This window comes from Arachis ipaensis, chromosome B8, assembly GCF_059453495.1.
Source record: "Arachis ipaensis isolate K30076 ecotype BB chromosome B8, ASM5945349v1, whole genome shotgun sequence".
NCBI classification, from domain to species: Eukaryota; Viridiplantae; Streptophyta; class Magnoliopsida; order Fabales; family Fabaceae; genus Arachis; species Arachis ipaensis.
The window spans coordinates 115,609,397-115,632,225 of NC_142443.1; the positions used below are offsets into that span (position 1 = coordinate 115,609,397).

General features: G+C 36.3%; 1 protein-coding gene across 1 annotated transcript; it reads left to right on the top strand.

Moving 5' to 3' along the window:
- The first annotated feature begins 15,640 nt into the window (after window positions 1-15,640).
- Window positions 15,641-16,894, top strand: LOC107611375 (uncharacterized). The gene has a single exon (XM_016313311.1). The coding sequence runs from the start codon at window positions 15,641-15,643 to the stop codon at window positions 16,892-16,894; it is 1,254 nt and encodes a 417-aa protein (XP_016168797.1).
- The last annotated feature ends 5,935 nt before the right edge of the window (window positions 16,895-22,829 follow it).

The window sequence follows — 22,829 nt, forward strand, 5'->3', positions numbered from 1 at the left end:
ACATTGTTATATCTTCTGTCATTTTATCGTATAAAATTCAACTTTTATGCGTATTATTTATTAAGTTTATTTATGGAATATTGTTATAGAATTATAGAGATAACAATTTTTAAAACGAAATTTTACCTGATTTATTAAATTTCCTAGTAAATATAGAGTAACTTATGAGAGTTACAACTAAAAACTCAGAAGATGACCAATAATTTATTCTCTAAAATAACATAATTTCCATATGCTCATGTGATAATAATGAAATATATCATTGTAGATAATACAACACATAGACAACTCTAGATCTTCTTAAAGAATTAATTAGTTTATAGTCGAATTTTTAGAAAACTAATTCTTACTTTATTCTATATTAAATATTAAATATTCGTCAACTACAAAATGTTTAACTAGAAGCTTACACAAATGAGCAAAACATCATTTGAAAATTAACTTAGTCCTTAAAATGAAATTCCCAAATTATAAAATCGTTTTGATCTCAACAACAAATATTAACTTCTGATTATTTATTTCTTTTGGTCTCAACTTTTGAGTTCTAAACTTCTAATTATTTTGATGTTTACAAATTGTCACTTTGAGAACCAAATTGAAATATCAGTTTTTCTATTTCTTTTTATCTTAAAGTATCAGTCTTTCAAGATAACAAGGGATAAATCAATTAAAACATAAGCCATAACCTTCAACTTTTGGAGTTTTTTGTCCTTAAATTTTTTTAGCGAACGCAAAAGAATTTTTCTTTTTTTTTTTTGGTTTTAGCCATCAATACAAAAGAAGTTGTATTTGGTAAATGGTTGTACAAAAATATAAAAATTTGGGCTATATTACTTACTATTGATTATGCTAAATATTTGTGAAATTTTTTATTTAATAAAAATAAATAGTTAGATATTATGATGGAGAAGTTTAGAAATTAAATAAATAATTCAAGTGTTAAAAATATCTAGGATAATATTTAAAAAAATCTAAAATATATCTAAGTTAATTTCTAGGACCTATAACTAATTTATGAGGTCTATAAATAGGCTATTGTAATACTTATTATAATCAACTAATAAACACATAACGTCTCATCAGCCTTTGTACTGTCTTATCAATCCATCAATATTATAACTATCAATTTTCTCAAACCATTATTTTTAAAATTACTTCTTCATCAAAACTATCTTTACTATTCTTGCAACAACATTCAAGTTCATAGTACACAAAACCAATTTTAAACTAATTCATAAAGCTAACAGTGCCATTAGCATTAGAGCTATATTTGGTCATCTATTGGGGTAGAATCTTTCTTCTTAATCTATCAACTATACATATTTATCATATTATATTCCACCCAAACAAATTTTTCATAACCATGACTATTCCAACTATAAATATTCTCGTGCTCATATTGTCAGAAGACAATTATAAAGATGGTATTCTCAAATAAAATTATAAAAATCTTTCTACAAGCACAAGACATATGGATGTTGTTCACGAAGGATTCACCATACTAGATAATCAAGCAAAACACTTTTTGCTGTAGAAAAAAGAAATTGAAAGAAGAGAAATAAAGAAATTATATTTCTCTATGCTTCCTTCAACAAGTCATGATAAAGACAATTCTCTCAAGGATAAGAAGAATATTGTTAACTAAGAAAGTGTGAAAAAAATTTGAGCAAAAGTTCAAAGGCGACATAAAGATACACACAATCCTCTTCTAATCTCTAAGAAAGTAATATGCAAATATGAAAATGACATATTCTGAGAAAATAAATGGTTACTATACAAGATTAATGAGTTTAGTAACTGAAATAAAAGTTTATGGAGAGAACTTGTCCGATAAAAGGTTAATGGAAAAAATACTCATTAATTTATCATCCAAATTTGATCCTAAATTTTCTACAATTAAAGATACTAAGGATTTATCAAAGATAATAATAATAGAGTTAATAAACTCATTACACTCTTTTAAACAAGCATGCAAGTCGAGACAATGAAGATTTAATAGAAAATGCACTTCAGTATAAGTTCAATATAAAGTCTCAGAATCTAAATAAAAGAAGAGGAGGAAAAAGACAACTAAAATTTTGAAAAGACAGACATATATAGGAAAATAGAAAATAAAACTGAAAATAGAAAATAATATTTTCCATGTGGCATATGCAAGAAATCCAACCACCTAGAGAAAGATTATTGGCATCCTGAAAAACCATAATGTCCCAATTGCAAAAGGTTCGGACATATGGAGAAAGACTGCAGGATGAAGATCAATCATCGCACAAATTTCTTTGAAGAAAAGGAAGGAGAAGAATGTTTGTTCTATGCATTATCACTAGGGGTTTGCAAAAAAACTGGTTTCACTGAATTGAATTGAAACTAAACTGAAACCATAGTTTTTATGAAAACCAGTTTATTAAAAACCAGTTTTTATGGTTCAGTTTAGTTTTAAACTAAATTAAAACTGGTTTTATTTATACTTTAAAATTAGTTTTTACATACTCTTTCTCTCTCTCCCTTCACTCTCTCTCTCCCACTTCTCTCTCCTTTCCCTCTCTCTCTCTCTCTCCCTCTCCCTTTTCGTCTCTCTTTCTCTCTCTCTCTCTCTCTCTCTCCCTCTCCTCTCTCTCCCTCATTTCCCTCTCTCTTCCCCTTTCCTTCTCTCTCTCCTCTCCCTCCTCTCTCTCTCCCCCTCCCATCTCTCTTCGTCTCTCTCTCTCTCTCTCTCTCTCTCTCTCTCTCTCTCTCTTTCTCTCTCCCCTCCTTTTCCTCGCTCTCCCCTTTTCTTTCTCTCTCTCTTCTCTCCCTCTCTCTCTCCCCCCTCTTTCTTCCTCTCTCTCTCTCTCTCCTTCTCCTCTTTCTTCCCCCCCTCTCTCTCTCTCTCCATTTCCTCTCGCTCTCTCTCCCTTTCTTTTCTTTTTCTCCCCTCTCCCTTGCTCCCCCTCCTTCCCCCCTCTCTCTCTCTCTCTCTCCTCCTCTTTCTCCTTTTTTTCCCTCTCTCTCCCTCCTTTCCCTCTCTCTTCCCCTTTCCTTCTCTCTCTCTCCCCCTCCCATCTCTCTTCGTCTCTCTCTCTCCCCCTCTCTCTCCTCCCTTCTCTCTCTCTCTCTCTCTCTCTCTCTTTCTCTCTCTCCCTTTTCTCACTCTCCCCTTTTATTTCTCTCTCTCCTCTTCTTCCTCTCACTCTCCCCCCTCTTTCTTCCTCTCTCTCTCTCTCTCCCTCTCCTTCTCCTCTTTCTTCCCATCTTCTCTCTCTCTCTCCCTTTCCTCTCAATCTCTCTCCCTCTCTTTTTTTCTCCCCTCTCCCTCGCTTCCCCTCCCTTCCCTCTCTCTCTCTCTCCCTCTATCTCTCTCTCCCCTTTTGTTTCTCTCACTCCTCTCCCCCTCTCTCTCTCCCTTCCTTCTCTCTTCCTCTTTCTCTCTCTTTTTCCCTTTTTACTCATTCTCTCTCCTATTTCTCTCTCCCCTTCTTTTTCTCTCCTTTTCTCTCTCTTTTTTCTCTCTCCTCTCTCTCTTTCTCCTATGTTTCCCCTCCTTTCTCTCTTTTCTCTTTCTCCCTCAACCTTCTCTCACTCTATATCCATCTTCTCTCTCTTCTCCTTTCTTTTCTCCAAAACAAGAGAGAGAAAGAGGGAGAGAAAAAAGAAAAAAGAAGGAGAGATAGAAAAAAAGAGAGAGGAGGAGGAGGAGGAGAGAGAAAGAGAGAGAAGGGAGGGGGAGAAAGAGCGCAAGAGAGAGAGAGGAAGAAAAAGAGGGAGAGAAAGTGAGAGAGACAGAGAGAAAGAGAGAGGAAGAGAGATAGAGGAGGGGAAGAGGGAAGGAGAGAGAGGGAGAGAGAGAGAGATAGAGAGGAAGAGGGATATGGGAGAGAGTGAGAGAAAGGGATAGAGGGAGAAAAAGGAGAGAGAAAGAAAGGGGAGGGAGAGAAAGAGGGGCAAGGGAGAGAGAGTGGAGGGGAAGAGAGAGGAAGATAAGAAGAGAGAGGGGAAGAGAGAGAAAAGGAAAAGGGGAAGAGAAAGAGAGGAAGACAAAGAGAGGGGAAGGGGAGAAAGAGGGGGGAGAGAGAGAAGAGGAAGAGTGAGAGGGAAAGGAGAGAGAGAAAGGAAGAGAATGAGAGAGAGAGAGAGAGAAAGGAGGGAGAGAGAGGGGGAGAAGACGAGAAAGAGAGAAAGAGGGGAAGAAAAGAGAAAAAGGGAGAGAAGGGAGAAAGAGAGAGAGGAGGGAGAGAATGAGAGAGAGAGAGGAAGGGAGAGAGAGAGGGGGTAAGAAAGAGAATGAAAAATATAATTTTATATATGTTAAAAGAGAGAAAGAGAGAGAGATAGAGAGAGAGAGAAGGAGAGAAAGAGAGAGAGGAGGGGGAGAGGAAAGGAGAAGAGGGAGAGAGAGGAAGATGGATAGGGGAGAGAAAAATGAGAGAAAGGGATAGAGTGGGAGAAAAGGGGGGAGAGAGAGAGAGAGAGAGAGAGAGAGAGAGAGAGAGAGAAGAGGAAGAGTGAGAGGGGAAGGAGAGAGAGAAAAGGGAGAGAGAGAGAGAGAGAGAGAGAGAGAGAGAGAGAGAAAGGATGGAGAGAGAGGGAGAGAAGACGAGAAAGAGAGGAAGAGGGGAAGAAAAGAGAAAAAGGGAGAGAAGGGAGAGAGAGAGAGAGAGAGAGAGGAGGGAGAGAGAGGGGGAGAAGGAGAGAGAGAGGAAGGGAGAGAGAGAGAGGATAAGAAAGAGAATATAAAATATAATTTTATATATGTTAAGAGAGAGAGAGAGAGAGAGAGAGAGAGAAAGAGAGAGAGAAGGAGAGAAAGAGAGAGAGGAGGGGGAGAGGAAAGGAGAAGAGGGAGAGAGAGAGAGGAAGAGGGATAGGGGAGAGAGAGAATGAGAGAAAGGAATAGAGTGGGAGAAAAGGGGAGAGAGAGAGAGAGAGAGGGAGAGAGAAGGGGGAGAGAGAGACAGAGAGGGAGAGAGAAGGGGGAGAGAGAGAAAAGGAAAAGAGAGGGAGGAAGGAGAGAGAGAGAAAGGAGGGGAGAGAGGGAGAGAAGAAGAGAGAGAGGAAGAGGGGAAGGAGAGAAGGGAGATAAAGAGAGAGAGAGAGAGAGAGAGAGAGAGAGAGAGAGAAAGAGAGAAGGGGGAGATAGGGAGAGAGGGAGAGAAGGAGAGAGGGAGGGGGAGAGAGAAAATGTAAAAACTAATTTTATATATGTTAAAAGTTAAAACTAGTTTTAACCTATAAACCAGTTTAAATTGGTTTTTTCTATTAAAACTGGTTTTATTTTTATGAACTGGTTTAAACTGGTGCACTGTATTATAAACTGGTTTAAAATCAGTTTCTTATTTGACAAAGTAGTTTGGTTCAGTTTTTAAACCATTTAAAATGGTTTAGTGCAGTTTCAGTTCAGTTTATGAAAAAACTGAACCATGAACACCCCTAATTATCACAAGAAGATTGCGAAAGAAAGACGACATATAGTGTCTCAACAGTGGTTATAGTAATCACATGACAGGTGATCAAAGCCTATTTAATGATATCAATAAATCTAGTTGATTTGGCATGAAACTTGGAGACAGAATGATCGTGCAGGCAAATGGCAAAGGTAGAATCACCGTGCACACCAAGATAGGAACTAAAAATATCCATGATATTTTGTTTGTTCTTAAACTTACACAGAATCTGCAGTATTGGCCAAATGATGGAAAAAGACTACATACTACACTTTGAAGAAACTTATGCACCATAAGTGAAAGAAAAACTAAAAGACTTCTAGCAATGGTAAAAATAAAAAACATAAGCTTTCTACTAAAATGGAGTTATATCATAGAAACTGCATTAAAGGCACAAAAAGATAATTTATGGCTGGCATATCGAAGATTTGGTCATTTTTACTTTCATGGATTAGAACTACTACACAAAAAAAATAATAATAATAACTAATGAGAGATCTACCAAGCATCACAGAGATTAAGCAACCTTGTAAAGGATGCTTACTTAGCAAACAATATCATCAACCATTTTCTTCTGGAAGAGTTTGGCGAGCCAAGAAGATGCTTAAATTAGTTCACACTAATGTTTGTGAGCCGATGAAGATACTGTCAATTAGTAACAATAGGTACTTCATTCTCTTCATTGATATTTATACCAGGATGACGTGGGTATATTTTCTACATAAAAAGATCATAGGTTTTTGGCATCTTCAAGAATTTCAAGCAATATGTGGAGAAGCAAAGTGGTTATAGCATCAAGGTACTTTGTAGCGACAGAAGAACTGAATACACTTCAAAGGAATTTAATAAATTATGTAAAGAAGAAATCATCGAGCATCAACTCATAGTTGGATATGCTCCTAAGCAAAATGAAGTATTTGAGAGAAAAAACATAACTGTGATAGAGATGGCATGCTCGATGCTTAAGGAGAAAAATCTACCAAACATCTTTTAGGCAAAAGCTACATACACAGAAGTATACCTACTAAATCGTTGTTCCACTAAGTTAGTAAAAAATAAAACTCCAATTGAAGCATGAAGTGGACAAAAACCTTCGACAAAACATCTAAGAGTCTTTGGATGCATATGCTATGTCCACATCCCTACACAGAAAAGAAGCAAGTTCGATGAGAAGATAGAAAAATGAATCTTCTTTGGAAATAGTAGACAATCAAAAGGATATCATGTGTATTGAAAACAAAAAAACTCATATTCTTTTGAAAAGTGGAGTTCGCTGAAGATGCATCATAGGACTGGGAAGATAAAAAAATCGAGAAAAGAAGCATTGAGCCTACAAGAAAAACTAAACCTCTATAAGATGTATATGAAACATGCAATTTTGTCAAGATCAAGCCTACATGCTTTAAAGAAGCAGAAAAGCCAAAAGAATGAAGAAATATGATGGAAGAAAAAATCAAGATAATCGGGAAGAACAACACATGGGAGCTGATAAATCGCCCTTCAAATAAAGATATCATTGGAGTCAAATAGGTGTACAAGACTAAGTTCAATCTCAAACGATCCATTCAGAAGAATAAGACAAGACTCATAGCTAAAGCAAATGCATGAATTCCTAAATTTTTAGGATAGATTACACAGAGACATTTGCATCTGTAGCTCACCTAGATACAATAAGGGCACTCATTGCACTAGCTGCACAAAAGCAATGGAAGATCTATCAACTGGATGTCAAAATCTACCTTTCTAAATAGAAAACTGGTTGAAGAAGTATATATTGATCAACCACAAAGGTTCGTTATAGAAAGACATAAAGACAAGGTGCTAAGGTTAAAGAAAGCACTCTATGGACTCAAGCAAGCTCCGCGACCATGGTAAAGTTGAATTAACAAATATTTTCATTGATCATAAATTCAGGAAAAGTAAAAGTGAGCCTACACTTTACATCAAGACGCAAGGTAATTCAAACACTCTCAGTTTTTTTGTACATGGACGATCTTATTTACACAAAAATAAAGAAATGAAGCAGGCATTTGAGATGACTAACTTAGGATTGATGTAGTATTTTTTTAGCATTGAGAAAAACCAAAATAAAGACGAAATTTTTATCTCGCAAACTAAATACACTCAAAATTTATTGGAAAGATTCAAGATGAGTAATTGCAAGATAGTGTCAACATCTCTAGTCCATAATAAGAAATTGCAAAAAAAGATAGACCTGGAGATGCAGATACTTTACAATACAAAATTTTCATTAGAAGCCTTCTTTATCTAACTACCACAAGACCTGACATCATATATGAAACAAGTCTACTATTAAGATTCATGCAAAAACTAAGTGAGAAGCACTATGGAGGTACAAGAAGAATCTTAAGGTATCTATAAGGCACAAAAGGATATGGCATTCACTATAAATTTAGTGAAGATACAAAACTACTTGGATATACTGTACTAATTGGGTGGGATCAATTGATGACATGAAAAGCACTTCTAAATACACAATTACAGTAGGATCTGGAGTATTCTTTTGGGCATCAAAAAAATAAGAAATTGTGACTCAATCATCTTATGAAGCCAAGTATGTTATAGCCTCAAATGCTACCAGCTAAGCAATATGGTTAAGGAAAATATTCGAAGACATAGGAGGGCAACAAGAAGACCTAACAACTATGTTGTGCGGCAATAAATCAACAATAGCAATGGCAAAGAAACCGGTCCATCATAGTAGGATCAAGCATATAGTGATCAAGTATTATTGTATACGAGAAGCTATGTTAGAGGAAAAGATAATGATCAAGTATTGCAACATATAGATGATCAAGTGGCTGATATCTTCACTAAGGCACTACTAAGATCAAAGTTCAAACTATTTTATGAGATGCTTGGAGTTACACAAATATATATCAAAGAGGAGTATTGATTATGCTACATATTTGTGAAATTCTTTAGAATTCTCATGATCTTATTTGTTAAAAGCAAATATCTAGATATTATGATGGAGAAGTCTAAAAATTAAATAAATAATTCAAGGGCTAGAAATATCTAGGATAATATCTAAAAAAAATCTAAGATATATCTAAGTTAATATCTAGGACCTAGACCTATCTAGAGATTATGATGTACTCACTTATAAGGCCTATAAATAGGTATTGTAATGCTCATCGTAATCAACTAATAAACACATCAAGTCTCACTAGTCTTTGTACTCACTTTTTAACCCATCAATAATAACTATCAATTTTCTCAAACCATTCATCAAAACTACTTCTTCATCAAAATTATCCTTACTATTTTTATTACAATATTTAAGACCATAATACACAAAATCAACTTCAAACTAATTCATAAAACTAACATTCATCAATGCTTCATTTATAACTACCACTTCTATAGCAGAGGAGTCAAGACTTATTCCCTTGGTGATTTTTTGAATTCATAAGAGTGTTTTGAGGATGTTTTGAAAAATCTTGAAGTATGTTGAAAAAGAGAAGGATTAGATATTAGTGAGACTAAACACTACAACTTTGTGATCCATGTACTATTATCAAATGCAAACAATTAACTTCATGAAAAACTTTAATTCCATGCTGATCAAATGGTTAAAATTAAAAAGAAAATGGAAGGGACTGATTTTGGATTATTTTCTCTCCAGTGTGAGGTTCAAGTCCAAATTTTTAAGTGTTTTCTTACACCTACTTTATCAATACTCTAATAAAATTTTGAGGGTCGTTGAGAGAATGAGAAAGTAGCTGTAAAATCCACAAAATTAGTAGATAATTAATCCATAAATTAATTATTATTTAAAAAAAATAGAAATATAAATTTGATAATTTTATGAGATAGAGCTAATTAAAATAAGAATTTTGACACTAATTTCAAAGATTTTAGCCAAACCGGTTGAACCGGGCCCGAATTGGGCTCAAGGCCCTACCCAACCCACTAAATGAACTGGCATCAGCCACTTCTCTTCCTCATTCATACACACACACACTGAAAACACAAGGAAAGGGGGAGAAGGGAGAGCAAACCCTTGCTCCAATTTCAATTCACCACAACTCTCAATCCAGAGCTCCGATCGCCACACTGTTTGCAGCTACGCGTCCGTGGCTTTGAGCTCTACAAAGCCCAGTATGTTGTAAGGTAAGAAAGTCATGTTTTCTTCCTCAGTTTCTTCCTTCCCAATTTCGAAATTTATGAACAATTATGTTAAAAATTGTTTAATTTCGGTGTTTAGGTTCGACTTAGCTTTCGGGTTTAGCTCACTTGAGTTGTGGAAAACACTACAAGAATTTGACAAATTAGCGGCGAATTTTTGCGAAAAATATTTTTTGTCACTAATTCGTCACTAACTTGCGAGAAATTAGTGACGCACTAACGACAAAATTAATGAGCGGTCACAAAATATCCGAACTTGATAAAAGCGAGTGATTAGCGAGAGATTCACGAGTAAGTTTTGTTTCTCACAAATTGACTTTTGTAGCTAAAAAAAGAGCGGAGAAAATTTCCTCTCTAATTTGTCACAAATTAATTAGCGACTGACAATGTTCTAGCAAATCAGTCACTTAGGGGTTCAATCGAATAAAAGTAAAGTAGCAAGGGATATTATTATCAATATTCCGTCGCAAGTGTTTGATATACAATTAGTGAGAAACAGTTCACACACTAGTTCGTCGCTAAATAAACTTTGTGCAAAAAGGCTAATTAGTGAGGAACAATATTACTAGCTAATCCGTCACAAAGACTTGAAATGCATTTTGCGATGGAAAAATTCCTAGCTAATTTGTCACTAAAGTTTTTATTTTTAGCGAGTAACTAGTTTCTCGCTAATTTGTCGCATAATATTGTAAAAATTCAAAATTAGGGTAGCGACAGAAAACAGTCGTCGCTAACTCGTCGCAACGGATAAATCATTCAGCTAGGAAAGTGTTCCTTGCTAATTAGTCGCTAAAGTGAAAATACGAATATTGAGTGCCTAGTACCTAAGTAGTGATAAATTTGCAACCGTTTAACAACTGACACCCTTTGTTCGCTGATTTCAAGTCACTGATTAGCGAGCGAAATACATGTGTCGCTAAGTTGTCGCAATTTTAATTTAGCGAGTGATTTGGCAACTGCAATCTTGTCACTAAGCAAAAGCTATATCCTACCTATTTTGTAGCGAAATACTCGCTAATCTTGTTGGAAATTTGTCGCATAGTTTTAACAACTCCAAAGCTAACCGAGAAAATTTTAGAAGTAACTGGTCGCAATTGAGTCACTAATTAAAAGCTTATTTAGTGAGGAATTAGCGACCGATTAACAACTGTTTGACTTTCCTCGCTTATTTTATGTTGCTACTAATTTGTGAGAAAAAATGTTAGTCCTTATTCTGTCCTTATTTCATATTGATACTAATCGCTAACCTTTATATAAATCCATGGAAAATTAATGGAAATGCCAAGCACGCTAATGTAATTTGTCATAATTTTGTCACTAATATAAAGTTATTTTAAATGAGAGAATAATTAAAGTCCCAAAGTCGTGACTAATAATTAGCTAGCTAATTTTTAATAACTAATAATTTACAATATTCTAGCAAGATGTCAATTCTAAAAAATGTTACAAACAACTAAAATCAAAAGGTTTTTCTTAAAAAATATTTTTTCTCCTATTAGATCACAAATTTATCATTATTTTTAATGGAAATTTTGTTTTTAATTTGAATTGAAGTTTTAAATTAATATATTTTAAAGAAAAGTTTAAAAATTCAATATTTTTAGAAAATAGGAGCATAATGTTGATATTTTCAATCACAAAATATACTAGAAAAATATATAATAGATAAGATAATTAAATTATTATATATAAAGATTTATTTGTATATGATTATTATTAATTAGAATCATTTTAGAATTCATTTAATAAAGATTAATTTGAGCTAGCTGTTGAATTAATTAGGATCGTTAAAATGAGCCAAATCTGTCGAACTAGCTCGTTTACTTGACTTAAATAGATGGATATTTGACTCTAAAATCAAACTTGTAAAAATACAAGTCTAAACGACTTAGCCATAGTTATCAGAACTGAACTGGTCGGTCGGTCCAACCAAAAAACCAGTGAACCAATGTCCTATCTAGTTTGGTTCATTATTAAGATCGGACTTGCAATTAACTCGGTCAACGGTGGTCAAACCCTTGAAAACCAGGGGATTTTGTCGCGAATCGGAGTTGGTTTAGTCGGTTGACCCGCACTTCCTCCTTGACCCGCTCGCTCCACACGTAGACCAGCAGGGTGTGGATCACTGTAGGAGCATCTATTTGAATCCCCTTCAAAAAGTGGCATCTCTAAGGTTCGATCCTGAAACCTGAGAGTGAGTAAAAGATGGATATTTGACTTAAATAGATGAATATTTGACTCTAAAATTAAACTCGTAAAAATGCAAGTCTAAACGACTTAGCCATAGTTATCAAAATCGGACCGGACCGGCCGATTCGACTGAAAAACTAGTGAACCGATGTCCTATCTGATTCGGTTCATTATTAAGACCGGACTTGCAATTAACTTGGTCAACGGTGGTCAAATAGTTAAAAACCGAACGGTTTTATCGCAAACCAAACTCGATTTAGGCAGTTGTCCCACACTTTCTCCTTGACCCACGCACTCCACATGTAGACTAGCAGGGTGTGGATCGCTATAGAAGCATCTATTTGAATCCCCTTCAAAAAGTGGCTCTCTAAGGTTAGCCTCCATCTCACTGTGACAAGTGAATCTTCAATAGATATAATGCTTATAATTATATATACCATATTATTTTATATGTGCCACTAGTAGATTTTTTATTATATTTATTCATTATTTTATCTATTATATAAAAGTATGGATTATATCATAATTTACATATAATTTAATTAAATTAAATTTAAATAATATAAAATGTTATTATCATTTAATTTTTATTTTTAATATTTAAAATTTGATTTTATTATAACTTTATATATTTATTAAAATATTATCGGATTAAACGTTTCTACCAATAACCCACCGGTTGAACCACTGACCCAATGATCCAGTAATTTGACTAGATTGATTGTTGGTTCAGTTTTGATACACTACAGCAGAGGCGGAGCCTAGCGGCAGAAAAACAGCGGCCCTAAACAAAAACGCCGCTAGTTGAGAAGATTCCGGCAAAAGTCAGCGGCGGTCTGGCAGGTACCGCTAAACGCCCCTGGATAGCGGCCGTGCAGTCCGAACCGCTGCGAATTTGGTGTATATATCTTCAACCCTCCTGATTTTACCTAACCTCTTGGCGCGAACGAAAGCACGAGCAGAGGCGCGAAAAGCATCCAACCTCCCTCTGGCGCAACCTACCCGCGAGTACACCCTGAATTGTCGCTAGGTGAGTTTCAATTCCTTAATTCAATTCTCCCTTTTACCTTACTGCCATTAATTGAAACCCCCTCCCCCCAATTTTGTAGAAACCCGTCACTTGATTTTGGTAGCGCGCCAAACACGAGCGGAAGCAGAGCCGCGTACCATCTGCTCCACCCGGCGCTTCCGTGTTGGCTGTCGAATCGCGCAGTGGCCAACCGTGGTTCTATCACCGGCGACGAAGTTGAGCATCTCATCGGTAGTGCATGAAACCGCGACACCGTCGTCCACCGTGCGCGAATCTTAGCTATCGGTGCTTCCCCCTTTCACTGGTTTGTTCTTCCACATTGAGCTTTTCTTCTGGTTTTCATTATTGGTTCAGAGTTCTAAACATGTATTTGTCTATATCTTCTATAAATTGTGGTTAATTGAAGCTATTTCGAGTTAGGGATTTTATTCAGTACGATTAATTAGCAGATTGCAAATTTATCTTCCAAAAGATAACAAAAATTAGAGTATAATACCTCTGTCCATGATCATCAAGGATGAATTGCTCTGTTAATTTTTATATTCAGTGTGGAGACTTGATTGGTTCATGTTAATATCGTCTATCTCTCACCCTTGAGTCAATCTCTTATTGTGTAGACAGATAGAGTACTTTTCGCTTTGTGTGATGATTGTGGAGCTGAGAAACAAAGTTGAGTGGTTTGAGTGAACATAAAAGCATGTTGATACCATTGGATTGATTTAATTTTACGGATTCTTTGATGCTCAATTGATTGTTCATTGTTGCTTTTTTCCTCCCCTTTTTCTTACGATTGATCATCAAATTTATATTGCCTTCTTAAACCGGCTATAGTTAGTTGAACTTGAAGGGTAATCGTGTGAGTTGGATTGAATCAAGCAATATTTTGGATGAGAGAAAAGAAAATCCCATTAGCCTTTGAACCATCACTGAACCCCCTCCCTGTGTATGTTGCTTTTAAAGTGTGAAATTAAATAGACTAATCTAGTTACAAGGTTCTGGACTAATCCTGATATATAGATGCAAAGTGGTTGTCATCATTCCTTTTAGGTGCATGTACAGAACTGGAAATACAAACAAATGCTACAGTTTTCATAATGATCTCCATTGTGCTCTTTGCATTCTATCCTACATCTATGGTCTGCCTCTAAGCTTGGAAATTTGAATCCACTATGATAAATTTGATTTATTAATATTGCATCCATTCATCTTTTGCATATGTGAGTAGTGGAATTGATCATTCTCCTAGTTAGGAAAAGGGTTATAATAAGAAGGATTTGAGCCTGATGTAACCATAATATTATAAATGTGTTATAACCAATACTTACCTACATTGACAACTTCTCATCACTGCATCTTTTGCCTATTATTAGTAATATTAAAGTGAAATAAGCAATATTATGTGAGTTTTGGTAATTGTTGGATAGTTGATAATATAGTATATTTGGTGACATTCTAATTCCCAAAAACTCTTACTAATGAATGAAATGTTGAGATCAAGAGGAGTTACTAAGTTCTAACAAACATATAGATACATGAGTCTTTATTCCATTTTTAGTTTGACTGATTGGTACCTGTTATGTTCAATAAATTTTGCAACAAAATATAGAGGTTTTCTTTGTATTATTATTTATGTGAAACTTGAAAGTAGTGCTTAACTAGTTTCCGCAGCTAGCTAGCTTGGCTGGTTTATATACTAATTATTGATAGAGAACTTGGTTTACATAAGATAGGATTTTGGGCATTTTTCCAAGTATGAAAAATAATGGAGATATTATGGACTCTGCGTGTTTACTTATAAAGTTTCATTATTTTTATTGACTTCAATTTATTTCGCTTGACCATAGTATCCTCTTTCTACTTCTTTCTTGGGTAATACAGTTTCCTGTTACAATGCAAATGAAGCCAAAATATCAAAAGAACTTATTTATATTCTTTATCATTATTACTATAATTATTAATGTTATAGCATCTCCCTTACCATCGCTCAAAACCAAATTTTCTTGTTTGCCCATTTTTTTTCCAAGTAAAGGAACAATATTGATTTCTCAAAACCTGTAACAAGTGATTTTTTTTTTTATATATTGAAATTGAGTTCAGGGGTTAATAATTTATTCTTTTTCACTGAACCCATTTATTCTATTTACACGGTGGAAGACAATTATGGCAGGGGAACTATAATAAGACCTTCTTATAAGCATACAAGGAGTAATATATCCTTAAATTTTATGAACCTATCCTCCATCTGGTATAATTGTTATTTTAACCCCTTTTTGTTAACTGTCTTTTAATTCTAACTTTTAATACCGTTTTGTCTTCCATTTTTGAGATATTTTAAAAATTCTATTCACTGTACATTATCATTGTTTAGTTATGTTTGTTAACCTATTTATTTTTTAAATTTAACAGTTATTCTTGATTTCTTTTTCAATTTTTAAGGTAGCTTTTCTTTATCTTTTCATTTTTTGGACCTGAAACCAGCAATTCTTTCTACCAGTATTCTTTTAAGAAAGCACAGAATTTTAAACATGAGTAAGCCTCCTTCCCAATACCTTTCCTGTTCTTCATGTTATCTGGGATGCAATCAACTTTGTTTCTGTTTCCGTTTTGAGTTATTGCGTTGCTCCCTACATGGTTTTGCTTGTAATATATTGTCGAGTTTATTACGTATGGTACTCTCCCATATCATTTTTTTTGAATCAACATAAGCTCAACACACTAATGTGGAGCAACGAAAGAAACTCTCCCATATCATAATTGTGATAGACTGTTATTGGTTCACCTGACACATACCCCATTTTTTATTTAGTTTTTTTAGTTCTATGTCTTTTTTTACTAATTATCTATTTGTATGTGCTATTTCATTTACTTAGACATTGATAAGAGCTGGATTACAAAGCGACGAGGTAGTGTAGAATATAGGGATGGACTGAATATATTCCTTGACTTTGCATTTGCCAATGCATCATCCGATGGGATGATACATTGTCCATGCCCTATGTGTGGGTTCTGGTTTTTCCAGACTAGAGAAGATGCATATGACCATCTTCTGATGAAACCATTTCCCCCTAACTATACCTTTTGGTTACATCACGGTGAAAGGATCATAGACGAGAGAACCAGCGGTAGGGAAGAACTAGATACCACTATAAATTCAGGAGATCAAATGCAAGCCATGGTCCATAACGCATTCAATTTGACGGGACTGCAGAGTGAGGATGAAGACTCATTGGATGGGCATGTTGGAGACATTGCGGATGGGTTGCCGTACTTATCTAATAAACCTAGTCACGAGGCTCGTGCCTTTCAAGACTTGCTTAAGGACGGCGAGCAGGAGTTATATCCGGGATGCTCAAGATTCTCGAAGCTGTCTTTCTTGGTGAGGCTGTACCATATCAAGTGCATGTACAGAGTGAGCGACAAGGCTTTCGGACTGATTCTAGAGCTATTGGGGGATGCCTTTGAGCATGCACGGATTCCAAAGACCTTGCACGATGCCAAGAGGATCATAAGAAAGCTGGATATTGAGTACAAGAAGATAGATGCATGCCCGAATGACTGCATGCTATTCCAGGGTTCCGACCACGACCTGTCTAGATGCAAGCGGTGTGGAGCATCCAGGTGGAAGCAAAAGACTAGGAAGAATTCTTTAGTAAGGATCAACACCGTTGTCAAGAAGAATGGTAAACCTCAGGCGGCGAAAGTTTTTCGTTATTTTCCTCTGATTCCACGGTTGCAGCGATTATTCATGTCAAGCAAGACAGCTGTGGACATGTTGTGGCACAAGAGACGAACCAACTCTGACGGTTCCTTGAGGCATCCTAGAGACGGCGAGGGTTGGAAAGCATTTGACATGAAATATATTGACTTTTCTGGCGATCCGCGCAATGTTCGCTTAGCCCTGGCCAGTGATGGCTTCAATCCTTATGGAAACCTCAGTTCAAAGTACTCAATATGGCCAGTGATTCTTATTCCATACAACTTGCCCCCATGGATTTGCATGAAACAGACCAACTTTATTCTCTCTATGATTATTCCCGATCCTAAAATGCCTGGCAATGACATAGATGTATACCTACAGCCGCTGATCGATGAGTTGAAGTAGTTGTGGGCCGGTGTTGATACCTACGACACCAGTGAGAAGAAAACATTCAAGATGCGTACTGCGTTGATGTGGACTATCAGCGAACTTCCTGGCTTGGGCAATTTATCCGGCTGAAATACGTACGGCGGGAGAGCTTGCCCCACGTGCAATTTGGACGCCGAGACGAGGCGACTCACCTACAGTCAGAAATGGTGTTATATGGGTCATCGTCGTTTTTTGAATCACAATCACAGATATAGATAGGACCAGATTAGATTTGATGGCAAAGTAGAGGATAGATCCCCACCTACCAAATTGACTAGCAGGGATGTTCTGAGACAATTGGAGGGTGTGCCCATCGCACAGGGCAAGGTGCAAGCGGTGGGCGGCAAAAGAAGGCGCGGACAGCAAACCGTGATGCAAGATGAGTCTCTCTGGAAAAAGAGGAGTGTATTCTTTGATCTGCCATAGTGGGAGAACAACGATTTACGTCACAACCTTGACGTGATGCACATAGAGAAGAATGTATGCGACAACATTGTTTTCACCATGTTGAACGAGAGCGGTAAATCCAAAGACCACCTAAAAACTCGAAAAGATCTCCAATTGATGGGAATCAGGCAAGATATGTGGCCACTTGAAGGTGGAAAGTATCCCGCTACGGTCTTTACCATGTCGAATCCACAGAAGGATGTCTTTCTTAGGACTATCAAGAATGTGGTATTTCCTGACGGGTACTCTAGCAACATCTCTCGCTGCATTGATTTAAAACATCGCAAGTTATTCGGATTGAACATATATTGCTAATTGCGTCAAAACACGTATTGCCAACCACAGTGGCTGTCGTCCTGGCTGAGTTATCAACCTTTTTCCGACTAATATGCAGTAAATTCATAGATCCTCAACAACTTCCTCTCCTTCAGGATCATGTGGTCCATACTCTATGCCACATGGAGATGATATTTCCACTTTCTTTCTTCACAGTCATGGTTCATCTAACGGTGTATTTAGTTGACGAGGTACGTCTTGGTGGTCCAATGCATTACCGGTGGATGCACCCAATCGAGAGGTAAAGATCAACTTAAGCTTTCGCGAACTATTTTATTAGGATAGCTATCATCTAGAAATTTATATGTTGTTGTCTTTCGAAGGTACCTATGTTGTCTCAAACAGTATGTGCGTAATAGGGCACAACCTGAAGGTTCGATTGCAGAGGGCTACTTATCTGAGGAGATTCTCACATTCTGTTCAAGATACCTAGATAATGTCGAGACTAGGATCAACCGACCGGCGCGTGTTGACGACCGGCCGAGTGATGCTTCGCCGAGCGAGAATGCCAGCATGATCCCGGCGGTCGGGGCATCTTCATTTTTTACTCTAACAGCAACCGAAAAGCTTCAAGCACATTGTCATGTACTTGTCAATTGCGGCGCTGTAGAGAAATTCTTGGAGTAAGTGTAGAGCCTAAGTTTTAAATTTATACCTTCAGCCAATATGGCAGTGATAGTATTGAACTTGATCAAACTTATTGTATGCATAGTGAGTACAGAGCTATCACAAAGAGGAAACGGCGAAGTAGAACCAGATCCCAGTCTCACATAGATAGTGTTGTGCATAGAGAATTTCCCAACTGGTTCAGTCCTAAGGTATTCGTTACTATCCATAGATCCTAATACCCTTTGATGCTTTTTTGGCTCTAATGGTTCGATGCCAGGTCCCATTTGGAAGCACCAATCATTCGAACGAGTTGCAGTGGCTTACTTGTGGTCCCTTGGCTCAGGCTAGACGCTATCAGGCTTACAATGTCAACGGATTTAAATTTAGAACCATGTCGAGGGAGAAAGGGATGAAAACACAGAATAGCGGGGTTTATGTCACTTCAGATACTAGAAGTTATGCAAGTAAACGAGATGCCAATGTTGCTGCTGGCAGTGTCTCGTACTACGGAAGACTAGTGGACATCATCGAGCTAAATTACAGCGGTCAATTCACTGTAGTGTTGTTCAAATGTCTTTGAGCAGACACCACGTCGGGCAGAGGCATACGACAGGACGTTTTGGGCCACACCTGTGTCAATTTTACCACTCCAATTCACACCGGTGATCGAAAAGACGATGAGCCGTACATCCTAGCTTCTGAGGTGCGTCTTGTGTTCTACGTGGAGGATGAGGTGGACAACGGTTGGAGTGTAGTATTCCATGTGAAGCCATGAGACTTGTTTGACATGGGCGAGGATTTTGAATATTGTGAGGTCGACCTTCACCCCTAGGCTTCTATGACTACCTTACCTGAATTTGATGTCGAAGGCTTGCGGCTGACAAGAGACGATGATTTAGAGGAATCCACTAATGACATGGTTGAAGATTCTAATGAGGCCATCGATTCATAAAATACTAGATGTCCATCAAGCATGTAGCTCATATTTTAAAAATACTACAATGGGATGATTATATCGACTTATTTTAGTTTTTTTACAACTTATCTTCTGATATAAAGCTCTTAGATTTAACTGGTTCTTCACAATGGCGTAACTTCTCCTTCAAGTCTTCTTACACTCACATATTTTTATTGTCCTTGTTCTAATGGTTCTATGTCTTTGGCCTATCAGGGAAATTAGAGTGCCGAGACTTCTATCTCATTTGCAGCAGCCATTGTTTCGTAGAGAAGATAATAGAGGTGTCCCCATTCTATTCGTTGGATGACGCAACATCATTTGCAAGGCAGTTGTGGTTCAAGGAGTCCAGTATACAATCATGGCTGGATGCCTTTTCTGGTCACAGACACCTCACTCAAGCTATTGGTCATGCGCTGGGGTCAATGATGAAGGTTTGATTGTTGCTGCCCAATTTATAATCGATTTCTTTTTCATGTTTGTGGATGAAATCCAATTCAGTTGATTCTGCTTAAATTTTAGGAATTGAATCAATGGGACCGTACGTATCGGGCTAAATTTGGGTTTCAGTTTATAACAAGTACGGATACGTGATGCTCACAGGAAATACTTGACGAGATGAAGGTAAATGAGCATGATTTACTTTTGTATTTAACAAACGTACATGAAATTCTAAAACTACATAGTTAAATTCTGATTTCAATTTTGTTACTGTGATAAATTAGAATCACTTGTGTATGTTTGCAGTCACGCCATGAAAGCTCCCTTGTGGTTGAACTAGATATTGCGGCACGGGAGGAATTCAAACTCATAGAACATGGCCTTGAACGACTATGGGACAGTAAGAAAGACTCGGCTTTTATAATAGTTATATAATCTGAATATGTTTAATCCACAATGAGTTTGACTATTTCAAGAACGAAAAATTTAATTAACACATATATGAATTCAGACTTATATATGTATATATATATCTACATTCATGATAACTAATTTTATGTACATCATAATATAGTTCGGTCTTTTTGTTCTTAATTTTTTGTAATCTTTCTGCCTAGTTAAGTTGCATAGGGAGATAATCCCAATATGTAGCATATCTGTACGCCTTCGGCCTAGTGAAGTTGCATACTTAATTAAGTCACACGTTAGTCTTATTTGAAATAAATAACTTTGTAAGTGTTCCTCTGAGAGTTAGGATGTTGGAAGGGAAGGGAAGGGAGAAGATGAATGGTTTCATGAATAACATCTGCTGAATTTCACGCTCCTAGCCCCCTCACTGTCTTCCCTTCCTTTTCATGATTTCAACCAATAGATACACCCTAAAGAACTCACCTCAGAAAATTATGGCAGTGACCCTTGGCATAAACCCAACATTGCACATTATTCAAAGCAGTACATTAGCTGCTACTCTTATTATCGTGTTTCTTCCAAGTTCCAACCCATGCAAAGCATGCTGTTATAATTTGTCTGGTTTGAATTTTTTTGGCTGACTTTAATAATTGGATTAACACTCTTATTTTACTTATTATTTGTTTTTTATTTTTTTCCTATCTTTAATCATGTGCCTTCACTAATAATAATCCCATTGTTGCCTGACTAAAGTTGCAATTGACTCGAGATGTTGAGATTTTTTATTACGCAATTCACACACTAAATCCTTCTAATCCGGGCTTGCTTGGCTACCTTGCAACTATCAAGAATGTATCGAGAGAATATTCAAAAGGAGTCTGAAGAACTGGGAGAGGTGGTTCCAGATTCATTGGAGGGGGAGGATGTTGTCCCTTAGCTTCCGATAGCTCTGATGCCGAAGATGCTGATGGACCCTAGGCTTCCATGTTGTCACATGACCTGAATTTGACGCCAGAAGAGAATGAATATCCTTATTGTGGAATGTCACCTGAGAAGAGGAATGCGTGGCACTTGGCTATGTGGGCTACTAAATACTTGAAACCTTGAGGATATGTAGTTTAGATGAAGAATTGCGGTCTAGGTTGTACAGGGTAGCCAGGTCGTATTGGTTGAAATTTATCTTGACTTTATAACTATTTTCTACATTACCTTGGATTGTTATTATGCTACATAGAAGGCCATTGGTCTCCTAGTTTCTTATTTCTCCACTTTGGTGAAACCATATTATTATTACTGCCATATGGTGAGACACGATTATTATTATTATAAGCCGTATATAAACCTCAGTTGATGACAATTAACTTGATGCTGTCAAATGTCTCACATGTTAAGGTTTTAGAATTCAGGTCTCATGACAGCATAAGAATGAAGTTTTGTTAGTAATAACCTTGAACAATTTTCTAGTATTCAGATGGTGTTCAACTTCACGAGGTAGCTTATTTCAGAACTTGGTAATGGCTTCTTTTAGTGATTTTACCAACATGGAGAGGGTTATAACAGGGTACCCAATGTTTTGTTTTCCGTAATGTCAATGAAAAAGTTAATACTCTTGTAGAAAAAAGAAATGAAGAAAAATTTTCAAAATGAGCACAGGCATTCAATTTATTATTAAGTGGGGGTTACATAGTTACTTCCAACAAAACACATGTTTATCTTGATCAACTTCCAACAAAACACATATATATATATATATATATATATATAAATATGGTAGTTGTTATTGGGTTTGTTAGTGTTTTAGTGTTAATAATAATAATAATAATAATAATAATAATAATAATAATAATAATAATAATAATAATAATAATCATTATCATCATCATGATGACGATGTTAATTACTGAGATAATATAACATAGCGTGCTAAACAGTTGTAAAACTAGTGGTTTAGATTGCTATATCATTTATTTGATTTTAGCTTTGTTTATTTTTAAAATAAGACTATTTTAAAAATATATAGGTAATTTGGGTGCGCTTTGTTATTTTGACCTTTTTATTAGCAGGCCGTTGACCACTATCTCATTCTCTCATTCATTTTAAGAGTTATCAATAATATACTTGATCAGTCAATGTGTCGTTGAATTGTGTTTTAGTAGAAATAGGATTAGCATCTTATTCAATTGATTTGGATCTATCTTATTGGTTTTCATTCTACTTAGATAGCCAATAAATTTGGCATAGCATAGGTTATTTTTATTTGTAATTGAGGATGGCATCTTAGCTTATATTTTTTAATTTGATTAATGGTTATGAATAAAGCTGCTCTAGTTTTGCTATGTCATCAGTCGTTTATTATATTTATATATGTTATCAATAATGCTTATATATATATAATTTGAAGCAAGCATCAGCGCCCCACAATCCTTATACACTCTCCTCAAACACAAGCTACTTGTCAAGTCGCCGTCTCTGCGCCATCGCTCAACGTCGATTCCGGCCTGCTGCTGGCCTGTCCACTCTTCACCGGTAAGGCCCGAGGTTTCGTTCTATTCGCAGTAATGAAATGTGAGTAGGATTTGTTGAGTTACAGTCAATGAAACTCTTGCATGTATCGATCGTGCTAACAATGCTCCTCTGTCTTCTGCACAAAAGTTTTTTTCTTGACAAAGTTGGGGTTTTTTATCCAATTCCATGTATGATTACCTACGATTTTGA

Bases quoted from the DNA above. Each gene is read 5' to 3' on its own strand.
- LOC107611375 (XM_016313311.1), top strand. From the start codon at position 15,641: ATGTGCTATTTCATTTACTTAGACATTGATAAGAGCTGGATTACAAAG.